We start from the raw sequence: 18,867 nt of genomic DNA on the forward strand, positions 1-18,867 counted from the left end.
AAAGTCTCCAGCGCCGCCAGGCGCGGCCTAACTAAAGGGGCGGCATAGGGAGTGGAACGAGCCGCCGCTCACAGCGGGCCCGTACGCTAGGAGAGTCCGGCGAGATCGCCGACGAGTGTCGCTGGCATCGCCGGCGTTCAGCAGCGGTCTTCTACAGAGGGCGTGCTTGCAGAGTTCGAAGCTCACCGCGGTGGCCGCCGCTCATTTACAGAAGTCGCACCTTGAGCTCCGGGTCAATCACGAGCTAAGATGGAAGCGGTGAAAAGTACACAGCCTATTGCGCAGACGGGGGGGGGGGGGTAAGCGGGTGCGGCCATCGGAAGTAAACAAACCGGTTGTCGATGCATGACGTATTCACGGGAGGGGCTATATCTAAACCTGCTTTCTTCATTTTTCAGGAGAATATGAATGAAGCGGAAGAGGAGGAGCGTCGTTTTAATCACATATTTTAGATGTTAATGAAGCTATCTCGAAAATTCTTGCAGTGGGGCGACGTGTGATGGAATATCGACTGTTCGTCCGCTTCTCTTAACCTCGGTGACAATTGTTTCATAGTATATTTAATCACCCGTAGTACCGAACATCGCCCAAGTATGAAAATAACGTTACTCTCCTGGTGCGGATAGCGACCAGCCGGATCCAATGAATCGTCCACTCCTGGCTCAAGTCAGCACGTGACTTCTAGTATTTGCCATTACGTTTTGTTTTGGCCGTATGTCCGGCATTCACGCTACTAATAAAAACCTTGTATCCTATGTATAATTTCGCCTTTAAGTTTTGCTTTGTACATTAGTTTCTTTTTACTTAATCTCTTGTATCTCATGCTGTATCAATTAGTTTCTTTTGCACATTTGTCGTTCTTTGCCCCCCTTACTCAATGCCCTTCTGGGCCCTGTAAGGTATTGTGAATAAATAAATGTGAATAAAGCCCACATGGAAATACGCAAGAAATTATGCACACCTTAAGCAAGCAATCGCCCACTCGTTGCGCCAAGGTGAATGACCCTCAGTCAGTCAACAAGCAGCTAGAGGAGGGGAGAAGAGTTGGAAAATCCTTCCAGTGGCTTTACTTGGATCTACCCATGCGCTGCGTTCACTTCATCACACATTCAGAGATGTAAACTGTTCTGAATTAACATTACTGACATAACAAACGGAACAACGGTCAAGAAAAATTAAAACAAAAGCATTCATGCACCCATTCGCACTTTCCAAATGCTTTAACCTTGAAAACGCACTCGGTTTCGGAGATAGACACTGACCTTTTGCTTGTGAATTATTTATTTTCCTTTCTGGTATTTTATTTGAGTTTTATTTGTTTTCTATTAATAACTTTATAAACATCAACAGTTCTTTCAGTCTAGTAGCACATTACCGTAAATTCAGGTATGCAGAACGCTGGGTATACACGTTTGAAATGCAAAACATTGGGCCTTGCAGACCCTCTACAGTTGCGGGATATACACCATTTTCTTCGTCAATATCACCCAAAATGGAATGAAATGTCTAACGCAAATCTACGCGGCAACAGCACACTGTCTAGCAAAAAAAAAAAAAAGGCTTTCTCTTTCCAGCCGAATTTAAGCACTGTTAGCTATAGAACAGGCGCGCACTGCACACCGGAAGTTAGGTGCTTGCACTAACGATAAGAGGGTCCCATTAGTGTTTACTTCGGAATCTCTCTCTCCTTGTTTTTCCCCACTGTATTTTAATATCTGAAAACAAACAAAACTCTAAATAAGCACATCTTCAGCTGTCCGTTTGTTCCGTGCTGGGCTCCGGCTCCTCCTCAGGCTCCTGTCAACTGGAGGCCCGCAGTTCCAGGACGCGTGTCAGCACCTGGCGAACTTCATCTGCGCACTGAGGATGACCGACCACGGCCCTGACAGACTCCATGACTGTTCTGAAGCGTACAGGGGCGATTTCGTCGGCGATCTGCCCCGCCGTAGATACTGCCCACAGGAAGTAGTTCATCTGCAAACAGGTGAAAGACGCCTGTAACTATACTGGAATGCTGCTAGACTAAGCAATTCAATCCAGTCTCGCTACAAGGAACTAACTCTTACGGATGTCCTTATCGACATCAAACAAAATTATACATAACAAAAGTGTGCACGGGAAAGAGACAATAAAATCCTCTTCTTGGGCCCACTAAACTTATCTACCGGCTTCGAACCCTCCAATCCCCACTCCTTCTTCAGCACTTGACATTCACTTATAGTTTTACGCAACCATACATCACTGTCGTCTACGAAGCTCGAAGGATTTTCAATGCGGGTTTACAATATCTACAATCAGCCAAGCATGACATAACGATGCCGCAATGGCCAACCAAACATCATGTCCACTATGACACCATCACCATCATCAGCATGATCAGCATGACTACGCCCATTGCAGGGCAAAGGCTCTCTCCCTATGTCTCTCCAATTAACCCTGTCCTTTGCCAGTTGCGGCAAACGTATCCCCGTAAACTTCTTATTCTCAAGCGCCCACCTAACATTTTGCCGCCCCCTTCTACGCTTGCCTTCTCTTGGAATCCACTCCGTTACCCTTAAGGGCCCATCAAGGACTACGGTCGCCACATTCAAGAACATCAATCAACAGACCGCTTCACAAAACATACTACAGATGCAGACTGCAGCCCATCCTGAAATTCAGCGAACCCCAGACCATCTGCCATCAAGGCCAGATGACAGGGACGAGAGCTATGGACAAGCCATGGATTCCGATATCTGGCATCAAAGAAGAATTTGCTAAACTTGCGTGAGCCCTGCCGCTCTGTCAGATTTCAGAGACTATGTAAGAGCATATGATGATGATAACGACAGTGAATTTTTATGGCACAAGGGCATTTCCAGCCAAAGAGCCCCATGGTACAAGGTATTTTCGTTTAGTCAAGGTGGGGTCAAAGGCCTATTTCCCAAGTATTTCGCTCTGAATAAGTCGAGCACCAGGCCAAGGGAAGTTTGTAGCCGTTGTATCACCGCAGGGTACCCGGCGGGCCGGCACTGGGGATCGAACCTCACGACGAACATTATGAACGCCACGATATGCAGGTATATACGAATAAGAGCGTCGTGACGCAGAACTTTCCACGCCACGCAGTCCAATCGTGGCAGTAAGCTGTGCGGTATTGGTGCCAGCGCTGTTATTGAAACAGTCTTAGAAGAAAACTACGCCCAGCCTCGTTCGAACTTCGTGCAGGTTATTCGAAAACTACTCCGAAAATTGAAACATGTATTCGATTCGTTAAGAATAATTTTTGAAGTGCGCTATATGGTTCGTTCTTGATTCGTTCCGAATAATTTTTGAAGTTCTCTATATGATTCGTTCAGCGAATCGAAGCGGAGGCTACTCGGCTCGCCATTCGCAAGTTTTGAACATTAACGCAGCCCTATAGTTTCTAACTTTGTTATTCGTATTCGATTCGGTTTCAAAAAAAAGTACTATTCTCACACCAATGTTCTAACCAAAAAAAAAATTGTATTCTTGAGCTGGCGCCCATCGAAAGACGCTGCGAACTTCAGCGCCAGCTCTTCGCTGAACCCTGCCTCATTATGATGTGGCTGACGTGTGAGGTGGTCAATGGGCTGCACTAGCCAGACTTCATGTATTTTAGGTGGTATACAAGTGGTTTCACTTATTCTATTTTGTAGTACAGCGCGCAGTGTCCGCGGTGCAGGCCGGAGCAGGTGGCGATATGTCGAGTAGATAGGCAACGCTGCCTTCGGCAATGCTCCATGCTCCTCAGAAGCTAGCAGAGACTCAGAGGTCGACATTCGCCTGCTCGGCTTGTATGCACATTGTAACCGCGCGAACGACAAGGGACGAAGAAAGATGCACACAGAAAGGAGCGCGGTTACAATATGCATACAAGTTCGAACCACCAACTAGCCCGCCTGTCCCTGTTATCTAAGCCTGCTCAGCGCATGCGCGCACGCACAAAGCACAGTTGAAAAAAAAACGACAGAATCGTGCCCAAAATACTAAAAAATGTCGTTTTGTCGTAACGACAAATTTTTGCAAGTATTGTAGTATTTTTGTTATGTACTGTGGCATGTTCATGTAGTTCTGTCGCTAAGACCATGGGCACCACAACAGTGCAGGAAATTCCGAAGTTACTGCAAAAATTTCTGTTCTTACTACTAGTAATGGCAAAAGGAAATACCGAAAATCTATTGCAATGACACAACATTTACTGTGGTGCTTTTCGACTGGGAAGCGTGAAGCATTTATGCAGCTAGGAATGTAAAAAAAGTTAGGCAGCGGTTAAACTCTGCCGAACCGATTTCACGTAGCGAAAGCTACATAAGCATGATTAAACATGGTTTATCTTTGCTACATCTTTTATTTTTTCTTAATACCCCCACCACTTAACCGCCGTATTCGTCTTCATTGATAGGCTTGTTGGAGATGGAGACTGATCGATGGTCAGTAAAGTAGATAGCCGCTGTTTCGATCTTCGACGCGCAGTAATTAGCCATGCGAGTTTCTAGTTGGTAGACTAAGTCAATTATGGCCCCCCGCTGCATAGTCTGAATGTTAGGATTTTGGCTAGATGGAATCCAAACTTTTGGTTCAACCGTCAAGTTGTCTTCTTTCTTGCGGTTAAATTCGCGGAGAGTCCAGCATCTCTCTTTAACCGAGGTCAAAGGTCAAGATCAAAGGTCAAAGTCAAGGTCAAATTTGAAGGTCTAAGTTCAAGATCAAAGGTGGTCCACTAAGTGGACCACACATGGTTAGGTATATGTGCACAGCAACACTAGCCATGACTTATCTCAAGGTCGTTTCAAGGTCATTGGGAGGCTCACGGCGAAATGTGTCCCATCTGTAGTAGTGTAGCTGTCCCTACAAAAACTTGCTCATCTTATCGGTTGAGCGATCGGACTGTTCTTCCCTTCCTCACCTCGGTCTCGAAGTTCACGGCATGACTGCGAAGCATCAGCTGGAAGCATTCGCAGAGCATCACGGTGAGGCTGAAGAGGGCCATGGAGGGCACCCTCCACGCAGCTGTCGAGGACACGTCCCGGCGGGCCAAGACGACCAGTACGTCCACGATAAACGCCACGAACGCAGTCCATAGCCGCACACGCGGACCCTTCTCGTGGATCGTGTCCAGGTCGCCAAGGCACATTGCCCGGGGCAACTTCTCCTCGCGTTCGTTGTACCAGCTCCGGATCACTTGGAGCAGGGCGTAAAGGAAGGCCTGTCCCTGCTGCCTCTGCGGGGAAGGAATAATAACGTGGCGGGCAACCCGAAAGTACAGCACAGCAGGGGCTCGAGCCGGCCTGGAAGGCCGGGTCCGGTCCTGTTTCGTTGAGACTAGGCCGTGCCAGAGCCTGAAGTAGCGTGCCTAAGCCGGAATGGGGCCGTACACAGATGGGCTCTGTACGAATTTTGAACCGATATCCGATCGTCCTTAAGGGTAATGAACTGGATTCTAAGAGAAAGCAAGCAGGGGGCGGCAGAAAGTTAGGTGGGAAATTTGCGGGGATATTGTGGCTGCCGCTGGCAAAGGGCAAGGTTATTTGGAGAGATACGGAGAGGCCTTTGCCCTGCAGCGGGCGCAGTCAGGCTGATTATTATTATTATTATTATTATTATTATTATTATTATTATTATTATTATTATTATTATTATTATTATTATTATTATTTATTGTGTTACCGTTACCAGAGTACCGGAAACCCGCGCGCCACGACTGCGCATGTGCAAATCGCCTTGCGGGCGCCAGATGGCGCCAGTTGCCCGGCAGCTGAGCGCGCGTCTGCCGCATCGCGACCAATCAGCGCGTGCGCACTGACGGCGCACGGGCTCTCGGTGCTCCGGTAACGGTAACACGGTATCGCTAAAGGTGTCTCGGCTGTCCGATGCGGCCGCATTTCGACGGTGGCGAAATGCAAAAGACAGCCGTGCACGGCTGCGCGACGCGAATGCGTATCAAAGAGCCCAAGGTGGTCTAAACCAATTCAGCGCCTTTCCACTGCGGAAACCTTCACAGCCCACATGCTTCTTCGACAGCACACCGTGAGCACAGCTTACGTCAATGATGACCGCGCAGATTCCGGCCGCCTTGGACGCACAGGAGACGTCCCGAGTTCCTTTATCGAGGATAAGCTCGGCCAGCAGGCTCAACTCCTCCCTGGTCATTTCTTGGTCTGCGACAACAGAGCCGGACATTATTTTGATTAACGCTCGCAGTTGTACGGCCTGGCACAAGCTTTCAATTCTTCTGAGTTAAACGCCAAGGTGAATTTTAGGCAGGCCAATAATCCTCGTTTGAACCACCTCAGCGCCGCCGCGCGGCTACAAAGGAAAACAACCCCGTTATGTCAAATGTCCGCAGCATGGAGTAGAGATGCGCTAATATGAAGACCTGAGAAGGCTCGGTGGTTTTCCCTCTTAGCCGTGCCGCTGCGCTGACGTAGGTGTTAATACCCTAGGCGTGTTTTCCGTATACCTTATGGAGACGCATAACCAAAGACAGGTGAAAGTGAGCTTAGAAACTAAGTAGGGAATGCATTAAATAACACGGCTCAGCAAGAACAGCATAGAAGCTAACGTTGAAACAACCTTACCGTTCAAAGACGTTCAACGATACGCACTGGACGCTGTAGTCCTGCCAAATGATACAGGTAGAATAAAAACAATTCCTGTTACTACCAGTTCCGGTTTTATTATGGAAGACCACAAGCGATTAAGTGATTTATTAATCCCGCAAAAAAAGACGGCGGTATTGAGGCGGCAATGCGCCAATGCGGCTAAGTGCTGCTGCTGTTGTAGTTTATGTGTTGGATTTTGTGGCTCATAGGCCACCAAAGCTATCATGCACAAACACTAACCCTTAAAAAAAAACTTCTCTGTTGTCACACATATTTTGTTGTATCTTGGGACATGATTTTTAGTAGCAACATATATATATTGGAGTATTGCGCTCTCACTTTTCGTAGCGACAGAAATGCGCCAAAATAGTACAGAAAAACACTATAGTACTGCAGAAAAATACCAAGACCGAAATAACTACCGTTACGACATCACCACAGAACATTGTAGTATTTTGGACACGACTTTAAAAGACTGGGTACGTTACATGCATGTTGTGTAAAGACTGGGTAGGTTACATGTATGTTGTGTTAAAAAAAATTTTCAAACATTTTCAAGCTTTTCCAAAGATTTTCAGGTTCGGCTGAAACATCTGTTTCCTAACATAACGACACATGAAAAGCCTAGTAACGCGCTTTCTCCTAAGAGCAACCTAGGCTGGAAACGAACGCCTATGCGCCCTTCTGAGTACTATGAAGATTTTTCGAACAGCAGGCCCCGTCTAAGCGGCTCAAATAAAGCTGGCGCGTGAGCAGCTTTCTTGCGCTTTTGAGTTCTCTCAGCTGTTGGCACTTTGCTGCCGCTGACTTGTTTCGTGGCCTCGTTCTTTGCAACTGAAACTTCGTTGTCTTCGTCGCAGTCTTTTCAGCGCCACGATCATTCTAAGAACAAGTACCTTCCGGCGCGAACTCGTGAACTTCCGTGTGCCTGCGACCTTCCGGACACCGAACTGTTCTTTCTGCGCTTTCGATAAAAATTCACGTTGCGAGAACGCGGTGAAAGTTTCGGAAAACGTTCCTTGTGTTATAAGCGCGTGATCTTCGTGCTGCCCAGTCATGCCCGCAAAATCATCGTCAATCCCGCCACAGTCTAAATCAACGACCCACGTTCCCTTTCCGGCCCCTACGCTATGCGTACATTCATTATAACAGCGCAAAGACGGCACAGAACAAGAAGGGGACACAACAGCGCTGTTGTGTCCCCTTCTTGTTCTGTGCCGTCTTTGCGCTGTTATAATGAATGTAGGTAACCAACTAGCCCAAAATGCAGTATTGTAGTAGTGCGATGCGTACCTTGCATGACCTTCTGGATTAATGTCCAATAGTCAGCCGTCTCTTGCGGAAGTTCTCCAGGGTCCAGGTACAGGTATAGTCCGACGCCTTGGTTCGGTACGCTAACAGGGCCATGCCCATCTCCGTCCGAGTCGACTCCGGCAGCTCCTTTGTCTTGAATATCATCGTTGTTCCGGGCTATCTGCCGACGACACTGCGTGTGGTCGAGGCGAAGGCGGATGCATGTCGGTGGTGGAAAGTGCAGATAAAACGAGGTGAGCTGGTCACTGACTGTTCTTGAAAATGAAGTTGCGCGATCGTGGAAAAGCTTGTCCATTGCGAGCATAAATACGGTTTGGTTTGGTTTGTGGGGGTTTAACGTCCCAAAGCGACTCAGGCTATGAGAGACGCCGTAGTGGAGGGTTCCGGAAATTTCGACCACCTGGGGTTCTTTAACGTGCACTACATCGCACAGTACACGGGCCTTTAGAATTTCTCCTCCAAAGAAATTCAACCGCGGCGGCCGGGTTCGAACCCGCGTCTTTCGGGTCAGCAGCCGAGCACCATAACCACTGAGCCACCGCGGCGGCTGTGAGCATAAATACGCCTCTATGGGAGTAAAATGGGAGTAAGCTGTCCCCTAATGCACTTCCTTGCGATTCTTTAGGGTCTTTCTTTTCTCGATGTTTCCATTTTTTCGAGTCTCTAGCGCAAAGGAATGACGTCACAGTGACTGAGCACTTTTATGTTTTACTAGATTATTTGATTCGGACGAAGATACACCGATACTTAGCATAAACAAACATTGGCTTTCCATTCTGAGCAGTTCGATACCTTTCATATCATGGCTGCGTGCAGAAAGGCACATATTCATTGTTAGTCTTGGGGATGTTCTTTGTTTCACCTTGGTCAAGCTTCAAGGTCAAACGCGCAAATCTAGGCGAAACTGAGTTGTACCCCAAGTAGCTGTTTTCGCTCTAACAGCCGCGGTGGCTCAGTGGTTATGGTGCTCGGCTGCTGACCCGAAAGACGCGGGTTCGATCCCAGCCGCGGCGGTCGAATTTCTTTGGAGAAGAAATTCTAGAGGCCCGTGTACTGTGCGATGTCAGTGCATGTTAAAGAACCCCAGGTGGTCGAAATTTCTGGAGCCCTCCACTACGGCGTCTCTCATAGCCTTAGTAGCTTTGGGACGTTAAACCCCACAAACCAACCAAACCAGTTTTCGCTCTAAAAAAGCGGCTTGGAGCTCGCCACTGCAGACACCGACGCAGTATGCCGCGCAAGCGTGCGTGCTTATATACGCAGACACCAAAAAATTAAGGACAGACTCGGAGAGCGAAAATATGGGAGAAGGATGGATGGACTAATTCACGAGCACTTAGCTTGCCAAGGCTGGCCGCGTGACGCCACCCTCTCTCCTTTTTTTTTTTGGGGGGGGGGGGGTGGGGGTGAGGGGGGACGCAGCTCCATGGCTGGGGACAATCACAGCTTCGGACGGGAGGAAATTAGGAGGTAAAACGAAAAACTGTTTGGTTTGGTTTATGGGGTTTAACGTCCCAAAGCGACTAAGGCTATGAGAGACGCCGTAGTGGAGGGCTCCGGAAATTTCGACCACCTGGGGTTCTTTAACGTGCACTGACATCGCACAGTACACGGGCCTCTAGAATTTCTCCTCCAAAGAAATTCCAGCCGCCGCGGCCGGGATCGAACCCGCGTTTTTCGGGTCAGCAGCCGAGCACCATAACCACTGAACCACCGCGGCGGCGTAAAACGAAAAACAGCGGTAATGTACTAACCAATATATTTTCGAAAGGGATTTAGCACGTACCTGTCAGAGAAGCCTCTATGAACGTAAACTGAACAGGCTGAACCTTGAGTTAACCAAACATTTCACAGTCAATAAAAAATTACAGATTCCCATTCTCCCAATGCGGGAATGCGAAAGCACCGACGCCTCCTCGGCATTCGTCGTTTCTCTTTGCCTCCCTTTATCATTTTCTCTTTGTTTGTTAATTAATTTAACTACAGAATCAGCGTAATTATCTTATGCTTTAATTAAAGATTGATTTATTTACTCTGATTGTACCTTTAATCTCAATCAACTATTTTGGTTTTTCAAATGTGGCGCCGTGGTTGCTTTTCCTTCCATTTACTATATCACCGTCCCGCCTATTCAACTGTCCAATGGTTTTTGCTGATAATTAATTAATCTATATCAATGAAACTTCTTGTTCGATCAATTATCTCTCATCAAAAACATTTCAATTCATTTCAAACTTTATGTTCACTCTTATTGCCTATATTTTCACTATTTTGCCGTCCACGGCTGTTTTCCCATCCACTCACTATTTTGACGTCCGTGTTATTTCTACGTTTTTTCGATATTTTTGGCTTTAATTAACTAATCATCATATCGACATTATTTTTTTTGCTCGGCATCCTCACATCATCCTCTTAAGGTTACAACCACTCGTTTCTTGCTACCTCTTCCGAGAACGTCACAACTACTGCGGACACGTTTTGCGGACAGACACTCGCGCCTTGGTTGTCGTCCCTTCGAGCTGAATTTGTCCATTTTGCGGTGGATTCGATGCATAACGGGCCGCTTTAAGGAGAAAGAGATCTTACCTTCTGCACATGCTCCACTGCCATGTGAGCGCCGTGGTCCTGGTTAAGCACTCGATTCGGGTTCACCCAGTACTCGGGTGCCAGGTACCCTGCGTCCGTCTCTTGCCCATGAATCTGCTTTCTGGAGCTCTTAACCAAAGATGAACCCTGGGTGCGAAGAAGAAAACAGCGGTCGCTGATGGCGGATTCTAGTGCACCTGAGAACTGTGGCAACATCCTGAAAATTCTTGAAGATGGGAAATTCACAAGTAACACGATCGCAAGCGGTTTTATAGTTGCCGTACAAGCAAAACATCGCGAAACACGCGAATAAACGAGAGCCCAAGTATGAGGAGGATATGGGACAACACTGAACTTTTAAGACGAAAGCCTTTAATGGCTCATGCTCGCGGTGTCCATCCGTGCGCTGGAATCCTTCCAACTGTGGCCTCTCCTCCGCGCCGCGGCGCAATTTCCTCCCCTCCTTAGCAACCGGCGCGCCGGTGGGGGGCGCAGCTGTGCACAGCAACCGTGACGTCACAAAGTAGCGCTAGAACGAGCACGCGCGCGTCGGTGGTGGCAGCTGCACCGCAGCCCCTTCGCAACACGTCTCGCACTCCAGTGAACGAGACGCATGGCTCCGAAGCGGCCCAGTGATTCCGCGCCAAGCGGTTCGGGGAAGCGGCAGTGGGTTGGCCACAAGGCTTTAGCCAGGCACACATTATAATTTCCAATGTGTTCCGGTAATTTTTGTTCCGGAAGTCTGCATTTATGCGTGATGAGAAAACACCTTCCAGTTGGCAGTGTATTCCTCTTTCCTATCTTTTCGTTCCTTCCCGGCTTTTTTTTTTTCTGACGCGTAGGCGCTGTCTATTTACCTGCATGGTTTATGTACTCCTCAATACAACGTTAGTTGTTAATCCAGTGCTGTCCTCTCTTTGTTACACAAGCGTTCGTGCTCCTGTAGTTAATGCTCATAAGTCCAACACTGAGGCAGTGTCGGCGGATAATTTTTTTTACCAGCCCTAGGAATGGGCAACGCACCTCCGACAGGAGACGCGAAAACTCAGCCACCGAAACATATTGGGAAGAACCTGCTCATAAAACCATTCGCCAAGAACATGCATCCCGTGCACCACACGAGGGACGTCGTCGGGCGAGAGCACGCGTTCTGCATGAAAAGAACGGAGAGCAGTCGGGAAAGAACGGACAGCAGTCGGGACTGGTCTACGTGGATGCTGCGGAGTACCAACACAAGGCCTACGCATTGGTGGCGGTGGATGGGCCCGAGGGACTGCTCGCAGCCGCGACTATGAAAACATGTTTGGTTTATTGCGGTTTAACGCCCCCAAGCGACACAGGCTATGAGGGATGCCGCAGTGAAGGGCACCGGAAATTTCGACCACCTGAAGTTCTTCAACGTGCACTGACATCGCACAGCACACGGGCCTCTAGAATTTCGCCTCCATCGAAATTCGGCCGCCGCGGCCGGGATCGAACCCGCGTCTTTCGCGTCAGCAGTCGAGCGCCGTAACCACTGAGCCACCGGGCTCTTCCGAGATCGCGGAGGAGGCGGCAGTAGCTTTAGCTATAGCTAATACTACCGCTGATATTATTTTCAGCAGCTCAAAATTCGCCGTCCTCAATTTCGCGAGGGGCCGGATAGCCCCCACCACCCTTAGCATTCTTGAAAAAGAAAGCAGCCCAACCTTCCAGAGAGGTCGAACTGATTTGGGTGCCGGACAATCAGGGGAACGAGGCAGCTCACAATAAAGCCCGAGGTTTCGTCAAGCGGGCAGGGAGTTCACTCATTCATCCGGGGTTTACGAGAGACGGCATGACCTCTTTTCATGACATTACCCACCATCACACCCTGGTCAGGTGAGTTTATCCCCCTCCAGCTAAAACGCTGTCCAGAGCACAAGAAACCACGTGGAGGCGGCTTCAGACGCGCTCCCTGACGAACCCCGCGCAACTGTCACTCATCTACCCCTCTCAGTACGAACCCCAATGTTTCCGCTGTGGCGAACGCGCCACTTTTGCGATAACATCTTATGGAATTGTAGGGAAGAGCCGCCTCTGGCGGAGCTAGCACGAATCCCTTCTCTCGAGCGGTGGGAGGCTGCGCTGGCCAGCTCAGACCCGAAGACGAAAATCCGGGCCGTCGAGTGGGCCAATCAGGTCGCCAACAGTCATGGACTAGCGGCCACCTAACACGGTCCTCCGATCACCAAGCTGTTCTTGACAAAATAAATGTTTTCCAATCCAATCACCAGCCCTAAAACAATTAGCAGTGGTTTAGCGCTGGTTAACTCTAGCTGCATTGCGAAAGCAATTGAGCGCGTTGTCTCTTCCTCGCTTTGTTCTTTCGTTGTTGCCTCTCTTTCGAGCTCTCCATAACGACTAGAATCCAGGGAGATCTCCCCCTTAGCTGCTTGCATTCTAAGACGGACTACCACTGATCCAACACCCAAAAGAATCATTTGGGCTCCTGGCCACCAGGGCTTACGAGGTAATGAGGCCGCTGACGCGGCTGCCCGAGCGCTTGCTCACCGGGCTCCTCATCCCAGCTCTTCTGGCTCGGAGACTAACCAGCCGCTGCTGCGATTCAAGGAAATTATAACGCATTATAGCGACATCCACCGCCTTTTCCCGGCCCCTGCAAAGGGGCTGAGTAAGACGGAGGAGCGAACTTTAATGCGCCTGCAGACAGGTACTCTACTCTGTCCTGCAATCTTAAAGCATTACAATCCTAACACGGATGGGCGATGCCCACACTGTGGGGAGACCTGTGATATCTCCCACATGGTGTGGGCATGTACTCAAAATCCCCACCTCCCCCCTTCCCCGACCCCTTCCAGAGAGGCATGGGAGACTGCCCTTCTCAACTGCTCCTCGCTTGAGTCCCAAAGGGCTCTGGTGAAACGGGCTAGAGACGGGGCATTGTCATGCGGTGTCCCTGACTAGGGACGCCGACCATGTAGCGGGGCCACTCTGTGGCTCCCAAACTCTATTTCAGTAATTAAAAGTTTTCACCACCACCACCACCACTGTTGTTGTTGCGAATGAGAGAAGGATGAAAACGAAATTGCACGGGCCTGCCTACTGGCTCGCGCCGAGCCACCGCCGCTGCCACGTGCAGATAGAGGAGAGTTAAAAGATCAGAGGAAAGAGAAAAGAAAAGACGCGCGTCACAGCAACAACCGCGTCCGCCGAAGCGGACGCTGGCTGGAAGTATTGGCGGGGGTTTAGCTTTGGTAAAGCCTGGTAGGTTGCGAAAGCGAGCGCAGCGCCTCTAACGGAAGGTACGCGGCGCGCCGCGTCTAAAGAAGGAACGCAGTGCGCCGCGTCCACAGGTCACCCGTGGCTACCGGCCCCCGATGCGCGACGACTAGACTTGGTAGCCCATCTCTCACCCTGGTATGACGTCACGCTATGACATCACTAGGCATGGCATGACGTCAGAGGTCATTCTAAATGTCACGCGTGGCTACCGGCCGCCGCTGCGCAACGACTAGACTTGGTAGCCCATCTCTCATCCTTGTATGACGTCACGCTATGACGTCACTAGGCATGGCATGACGTCAGAGGCCATTCTAAATGTCACGCGTGGCTACCGGCCGCCGCTGCGCGACGACTCGACTTGGTAGCCCATCTCTCACCCTGGTTTGACGTCAGAGGTGATTCTAAAGGTCAAACGTGGCTACCGGCCGCCCCTACGCGAAAGGCAGTTCATGAGCATAGTATTGCTTTCGCAATAAAAACTGATAAGCGGCAAAAGCCGCGCTCGCTCCACCTCCCCAGAATCCACTGAGGCGATACTATAACCCCCGCGAGGCGACACCTCCTCTCCCTCTACCCCAGCGGAGCATATCTGGTGGAGCGAGCGGCGTTGACGGCGGAGCCATCTGTTGGAGCGCGGCTTCGGCGTTGCTAGGCAACGGCGGCTCAAGGCCTCAAGGTCGTTCGTGGGCCACGGCATACGGCTGAAGGGCGACCGCGCGACGAGCGGAGCTGGCTGGCGTAGTGTTGCTTTCGCAACAAAAGCGAGAGAGACCGCGCGTCTAATCCGATAAAAAAAGAAGGTTGCGCGAGACACGAGCCACGGGCTGCGTGCGTAGGGAGGTTAAATGATCACGTGAGCGCGCGTCCCATCTGAAGCCGACGAAGGGAGCATGGGGGCACTTGTGTGTAGCGCTGTACTCTCCTCTCTGGCAGTGTTGACGTTGCTTTGCTTAGCACAAAGAAAACGGTTTGGTTTGGTTTATGGGGTTTAACGTCCCAAAGCGACTAAGGCTATGAGAGCCGCCGTAGTGGAGGGCTCCGGAAATTTCGACCACCTGGGGTTCTTTAACGTCCACTGACATCGCACAGTACACGGGCCTCTAGAATTTCTCCAAAGAAATTCAACCACCGCGGCCGGGATCGAACCCGCGTCTTTCGGGTCAGCAGCCGAGCACCATAACCACTGAGCCACCGCGGCGGCCCACAAAAAAATGTAGGCGGTTTTAGGCATAACTTTAGCGCAAGAGGCACATCTTGCATCTGAAGCGACGGCACATACGGGATGGGCCAGGGTTTGGTGCAGATCCAAACAGGATAAATAGAATTGCGGAAGCAACGGCGCGGCAATCGCAGCGGCGGCGGCACCTCTGAGTCACCAGCGTAGCAGAGGAGTGGGCGGTGGCCTCAGCGCCGCAGGCGCGCGGTGTGACGTCACTCCTCCTGGAGAATGCACTGCTGGCGCAGCGGTGACGGCACCTCTGAGTCATCCGCACAGTGGAGGAGCGGCGGCGACGCTGCTCTATCACCACTCGCTCCGCGCGCATGCGCAGTTGGGGCTCTCCGGGCCTCCGCGAAATCGCTCAGACTTAGCGTAGTGTTGCTTCCGCAACAAAATTCCTTCAGGCTTATCTCAAGCGGCTCATACACAGTAGAAACATTCACACACAGACTAACGCTTCGCGTGCGTGCGTGTGTGTGTGGGGGGGGGCAGTTCGTCCAAAAGCTGGCTGCGCCCTTCCTCCTCATCCCCTTTCCCTCATTCTTCCCTCTCCCCAACATCTTGTCCCCCCACCCTCATCAGCTGGCGTTAGGAGTCCCCGGGTTCGAACCCAGCCGTGGTTCGTTTGAGGCGCACGTGTGCTGTGCGATGTCAGTGCACGTGAACGGACCATAGGTGATCCCTCCCCACCGATCCCCAGCGTTCGAAACCTCTTAACCCCACCTTTCGCTGGTTGCCTACTGTGCCCATCTCGATAAAACTATGATAAACAGGATCAGACAGCCTGTACGCAGTGAACGACCTCCTCATGTCGTTCTTCTCATTCTGTTTGAGCCAATGCAGTGCGCACAGCACAGCGTTAATCACAAGAACGCTCTCTGTGATTTCCTAGAGCACGGCTCGCCCTACCCCTCATCCTCCTCAGATTCACAGCATACTCAGACACAATGAGCTGAAGCTACAAGTAAGTTGCGAGAGGGATGGCGTTTTTTTACCGCTGGACGAATCCTGCACAGCTGACTGGAAAGTTCCCGCTCACATTTAATTTCAGCCAAGTCATATTCAAACTGTTGCGCCACAGCAAATGTCTCTTTCGTGAAGTTCCGATATGGGTGCGGACGCCACACAGTGAAGAGCCGCTCCCTGCCCCCCGCATGACCCATCTGACTGAATGTGTTCATTTCTCAAAGGAATCAAATGCATGCGCGGTGAAAGTAGGACTTACCTCGTGCAGTCGAGGTACCGACAAGCTGCTTGTATCAGCTGCAGCACTGCGTGGCTTGGGCGGATTGGGTCGAAGTGTGTGTCTCGGCTTGGGCCAAGCTGCCACGGCTAGCCCCCGTCGAGCCCTCGCAGCGCCGTTGACGGAACTTGTCCCACGCTGCTCGCGATTGCTTGTGTCCCGCTCCATACAAACGCCAAACATGCACGGCAGCAAAGGCAACTGTTCGCCGTCGTTGCCGTCCTAGAGGCAGGAATGGTGGTCGTCGAACGCGATTTGGCATTCGAAACAGATTGCAGCGCCACTAGCGTTAGGAGGAACACTACTGATAACACGTTTCGGTTTCTTGTGAAGCGGCTTCGCAAAATCTGCGCTAGAGGTGTGCGCCGTGCCGGTTTTGACCTGAGGCGGCGTCGACGGCGCGCCGGCGCATTCTAGATATTCATAGGCAGCTGCGGCGGCCAACGTTGGCGACGGCGCAAAGAAAAAATTGCCGACGATTACGTTACTTCCTCATGCGAAATTTGAGCGCAGCTCATCAGCTGTTTCAGCCTTTCGATAGATTGAGGCAACGAATTCCAGCAAGGCATGTATGTACAATTACGGAAAACTTGTTATTTTTTACACATATTCCTTCTTCAAGAAACACTTCACTAACAATTCTTGATTGTCACGAAGGAAGCGTTGTGGACGGAGAAATAGATGGATATATGCTCGACTTGCTGCACCAATGCCTGGTTCTCAATGACGAGGTCTGCACAAATATTTCGCGAGGTTGTCACAGCTGTGGGAGCCGTTACGAGGGAGAGGAATGGGATGTTCTCCCGCATAAGTGGTAAGAAATTCCCGCTTGCCTTTATATCTACATTAAAGTCCCCACCCACCCTGCCACCCTGGCAAGTGGCAGCGTTTCTGGCACAACGTTATCAATGCCAAAGCATGCAGCGCATATCTGTCACTACTTCCACGCAGCTTAAAGCACGATTGAGGTGTCCACTGTTCCGAGAGGGCAGTAATGCGCCTTCCCTCTGGTTTAGGTGTCCACCTAGATGTGTGAGACAGATACTGCGCATTTCCTTTCCTCAAAAACCAATTTACAAATTTTACCCTCTGCTTTCCAAGCCCCCGCTCTATTGGTTTCGCAGCTGTGGGAGACAAATACTGCGCATTTCGTTTCCTCAACATTTGTTCACTGAAGCTTAAACGGTGGATCGGGCGGTCAAAGCCCTTCTTATATAGGCTCGCTCCACGTCTGTTTGTTCTTCGCGCCAAGGTAGGCGTGCACATACGCACAGTGTCGACTGTGCAGTCTCCTTCTCGCGCTGGGCGCGCGTCCTCATTGGTCAAAGGACGGGAGTGGCTTCAAGGAGCATCTGGAACTTTCTGTCGTGGCGCCGCTGCCGTCGCGCGAGTGAAAAGGTGGAGGGCATCTCTTAGCGCTCGCAAGGCTATGCCTTCTCCGTCAAAATCGCGTAGAAACGACTCGGACAGTCTAGAACAATCGACGGCAATCCCCCCGCACGCCGCGTCGGCGAGCGGTGGGAGAGGGGGCAGCCCACACTAGGCTAGTCGCTCTCCAGGGGTTCCTTCTCCCTCGTTTTACGACGCGCGCCAGCGAGAGCCATCCGCGCGGCGCTGTATTTTGTTTGTTTGTTTGTTTGTTTGTTTGTTTGTTTGTTTGTTTCTTGCTAATGAGGGGAGGAGGTTGCGCTTTTCCCCTCTTTTGGTTACAACGGACAACGGCGACGGCGACACCACGAAACGCAGAAACGGGCGCCTAAGAGCTGTGGTCTGAAAAATTGGTTTTGAGGAAAGGAAATGAGCAGTAACTTTCTCATGTATCTCGGTGGACACCCGTACAGCGTCGTAAGGGAAGGAATAGAGGAGGGAAAGAAAGAAAGAAAGAAAGAAAGAAAGAAAGAAAGAAAGAAAGAAGGAAAGAAAGAAAGAAAGAAAGAAAGAAAGAAAGAAAGAAAGAAAGAAAGAAAGAAAGAAGGAAAGGAAGATAGAAGGAAAGAAAGACAGAAAGAAAGAAAGAAAGAAAGAAAGAAAGAAAGAAAGAAGGAAAGAAAGAAAGAAGGAAAGGAAGGAAGGAAGAAAGAAGGAAAGAAGGAAAGAAGGAAAGAAAGAGAGAAAGAAAGAAAGAAAGAAAGAAAGAACGAAAGAAAGAAGGAAAGGAAGGAAGAAAGAAAGAAAGAAAGAAAGAAAGAAAGAAAGAAAGAAAGAAAGAAAGAAAGAAAGAAAGAAAGAAAGAAAGAAAGGAAGAAAGAAAGAAAGAAAGAAAGAAAGGAAGAAAGAAAGAAAGAAAGAAAGAAAGAAAGAAAGAAAGAAAGAAAGAAAGAAAGAAAGAAAGAAAGAAAGAAAGAAAGAAAGAAAGAAAGAAAGAAAGAAAGAAAGAAAGAAAGAAAGAAAGAAAGAAAGAAAAAATTTCGACCACTTGAGCGTTTCTATCGTGCACTGACATCGCACCGCTCACGGGAATTTTTTGGATTCCACCTCTACCGACACTTGTTCAGTCCAGTCATGTGCCTTCGTGTCGATTACCAACCACGCCATCCAACGAGTACCCTCCTGCAGGGTTGAGGAAGGGCACTCGTCACATATCTCTGTCACACATTTGGTCCACATAATCGTTAAATGGTAAACTGGCGTACATA

At 49.9% G+C, this 18,867-nt stretch overlaps 1 protein-coding gene across 2 annotated transcripts; it reads right to left on the minus strand.

Annotated features, from left to right (window-relative positions):
- Positions 1 to 1,396: 1,396 nt before the first annotated feature.
- LOC149358288 (uncharacterized) lies at positions 1,397 to 16,502 on the minus strand. Of its 2 annotated transcripts, XM_089568811.1 has the most exons (6): positions 16,214 to 16,502; positions 10,506 to 10,652; positions 7,899 to 8,091; positions 6,046 to 6,161; positions 4,910 to 5,224; positions 1,397 to 1,974 (listed from the first exon to the last, which is right to left on the minus strand). In XM_089568811.1, exons 1-6 carry the CDS (start codon positions 16,412 to 16,414, stop codon positions 1,801 to 1,803), a joined length of 1,146 nt encoding a protein of 381 aa, XP_089424937.1. In that variant the 5' UTR covers positions 16,415 to 16,502; the 3' UTR covers positions 1,397 to 1,800. The 2 variants fall into 2 exon arrangements, with proteins under 2 accessions (XP_089424937.1, XP_089424938.1); XM_089568812.1 differs by lacking the exon at positions 6,046 to 6,161.
- Positions 16,503 to 18,867: the final 2,365 nt, after the last annotated feature.

The sequence above is a fragment of the Amblyomma mixtum genome, chromosome 2 (assembly GCF_055824585.1).
Source record: "Amblyomma mixtum isolate Tamu chromosome 2, ASM5582458v1, whole genome shotgun sequence".
Lineage (NCBI taxonomy): Eukaryota > Metazoa > Arthropoda > Arachnida > Ixodida > Ixodidae > Amblyomma > Amblyomma mixtum.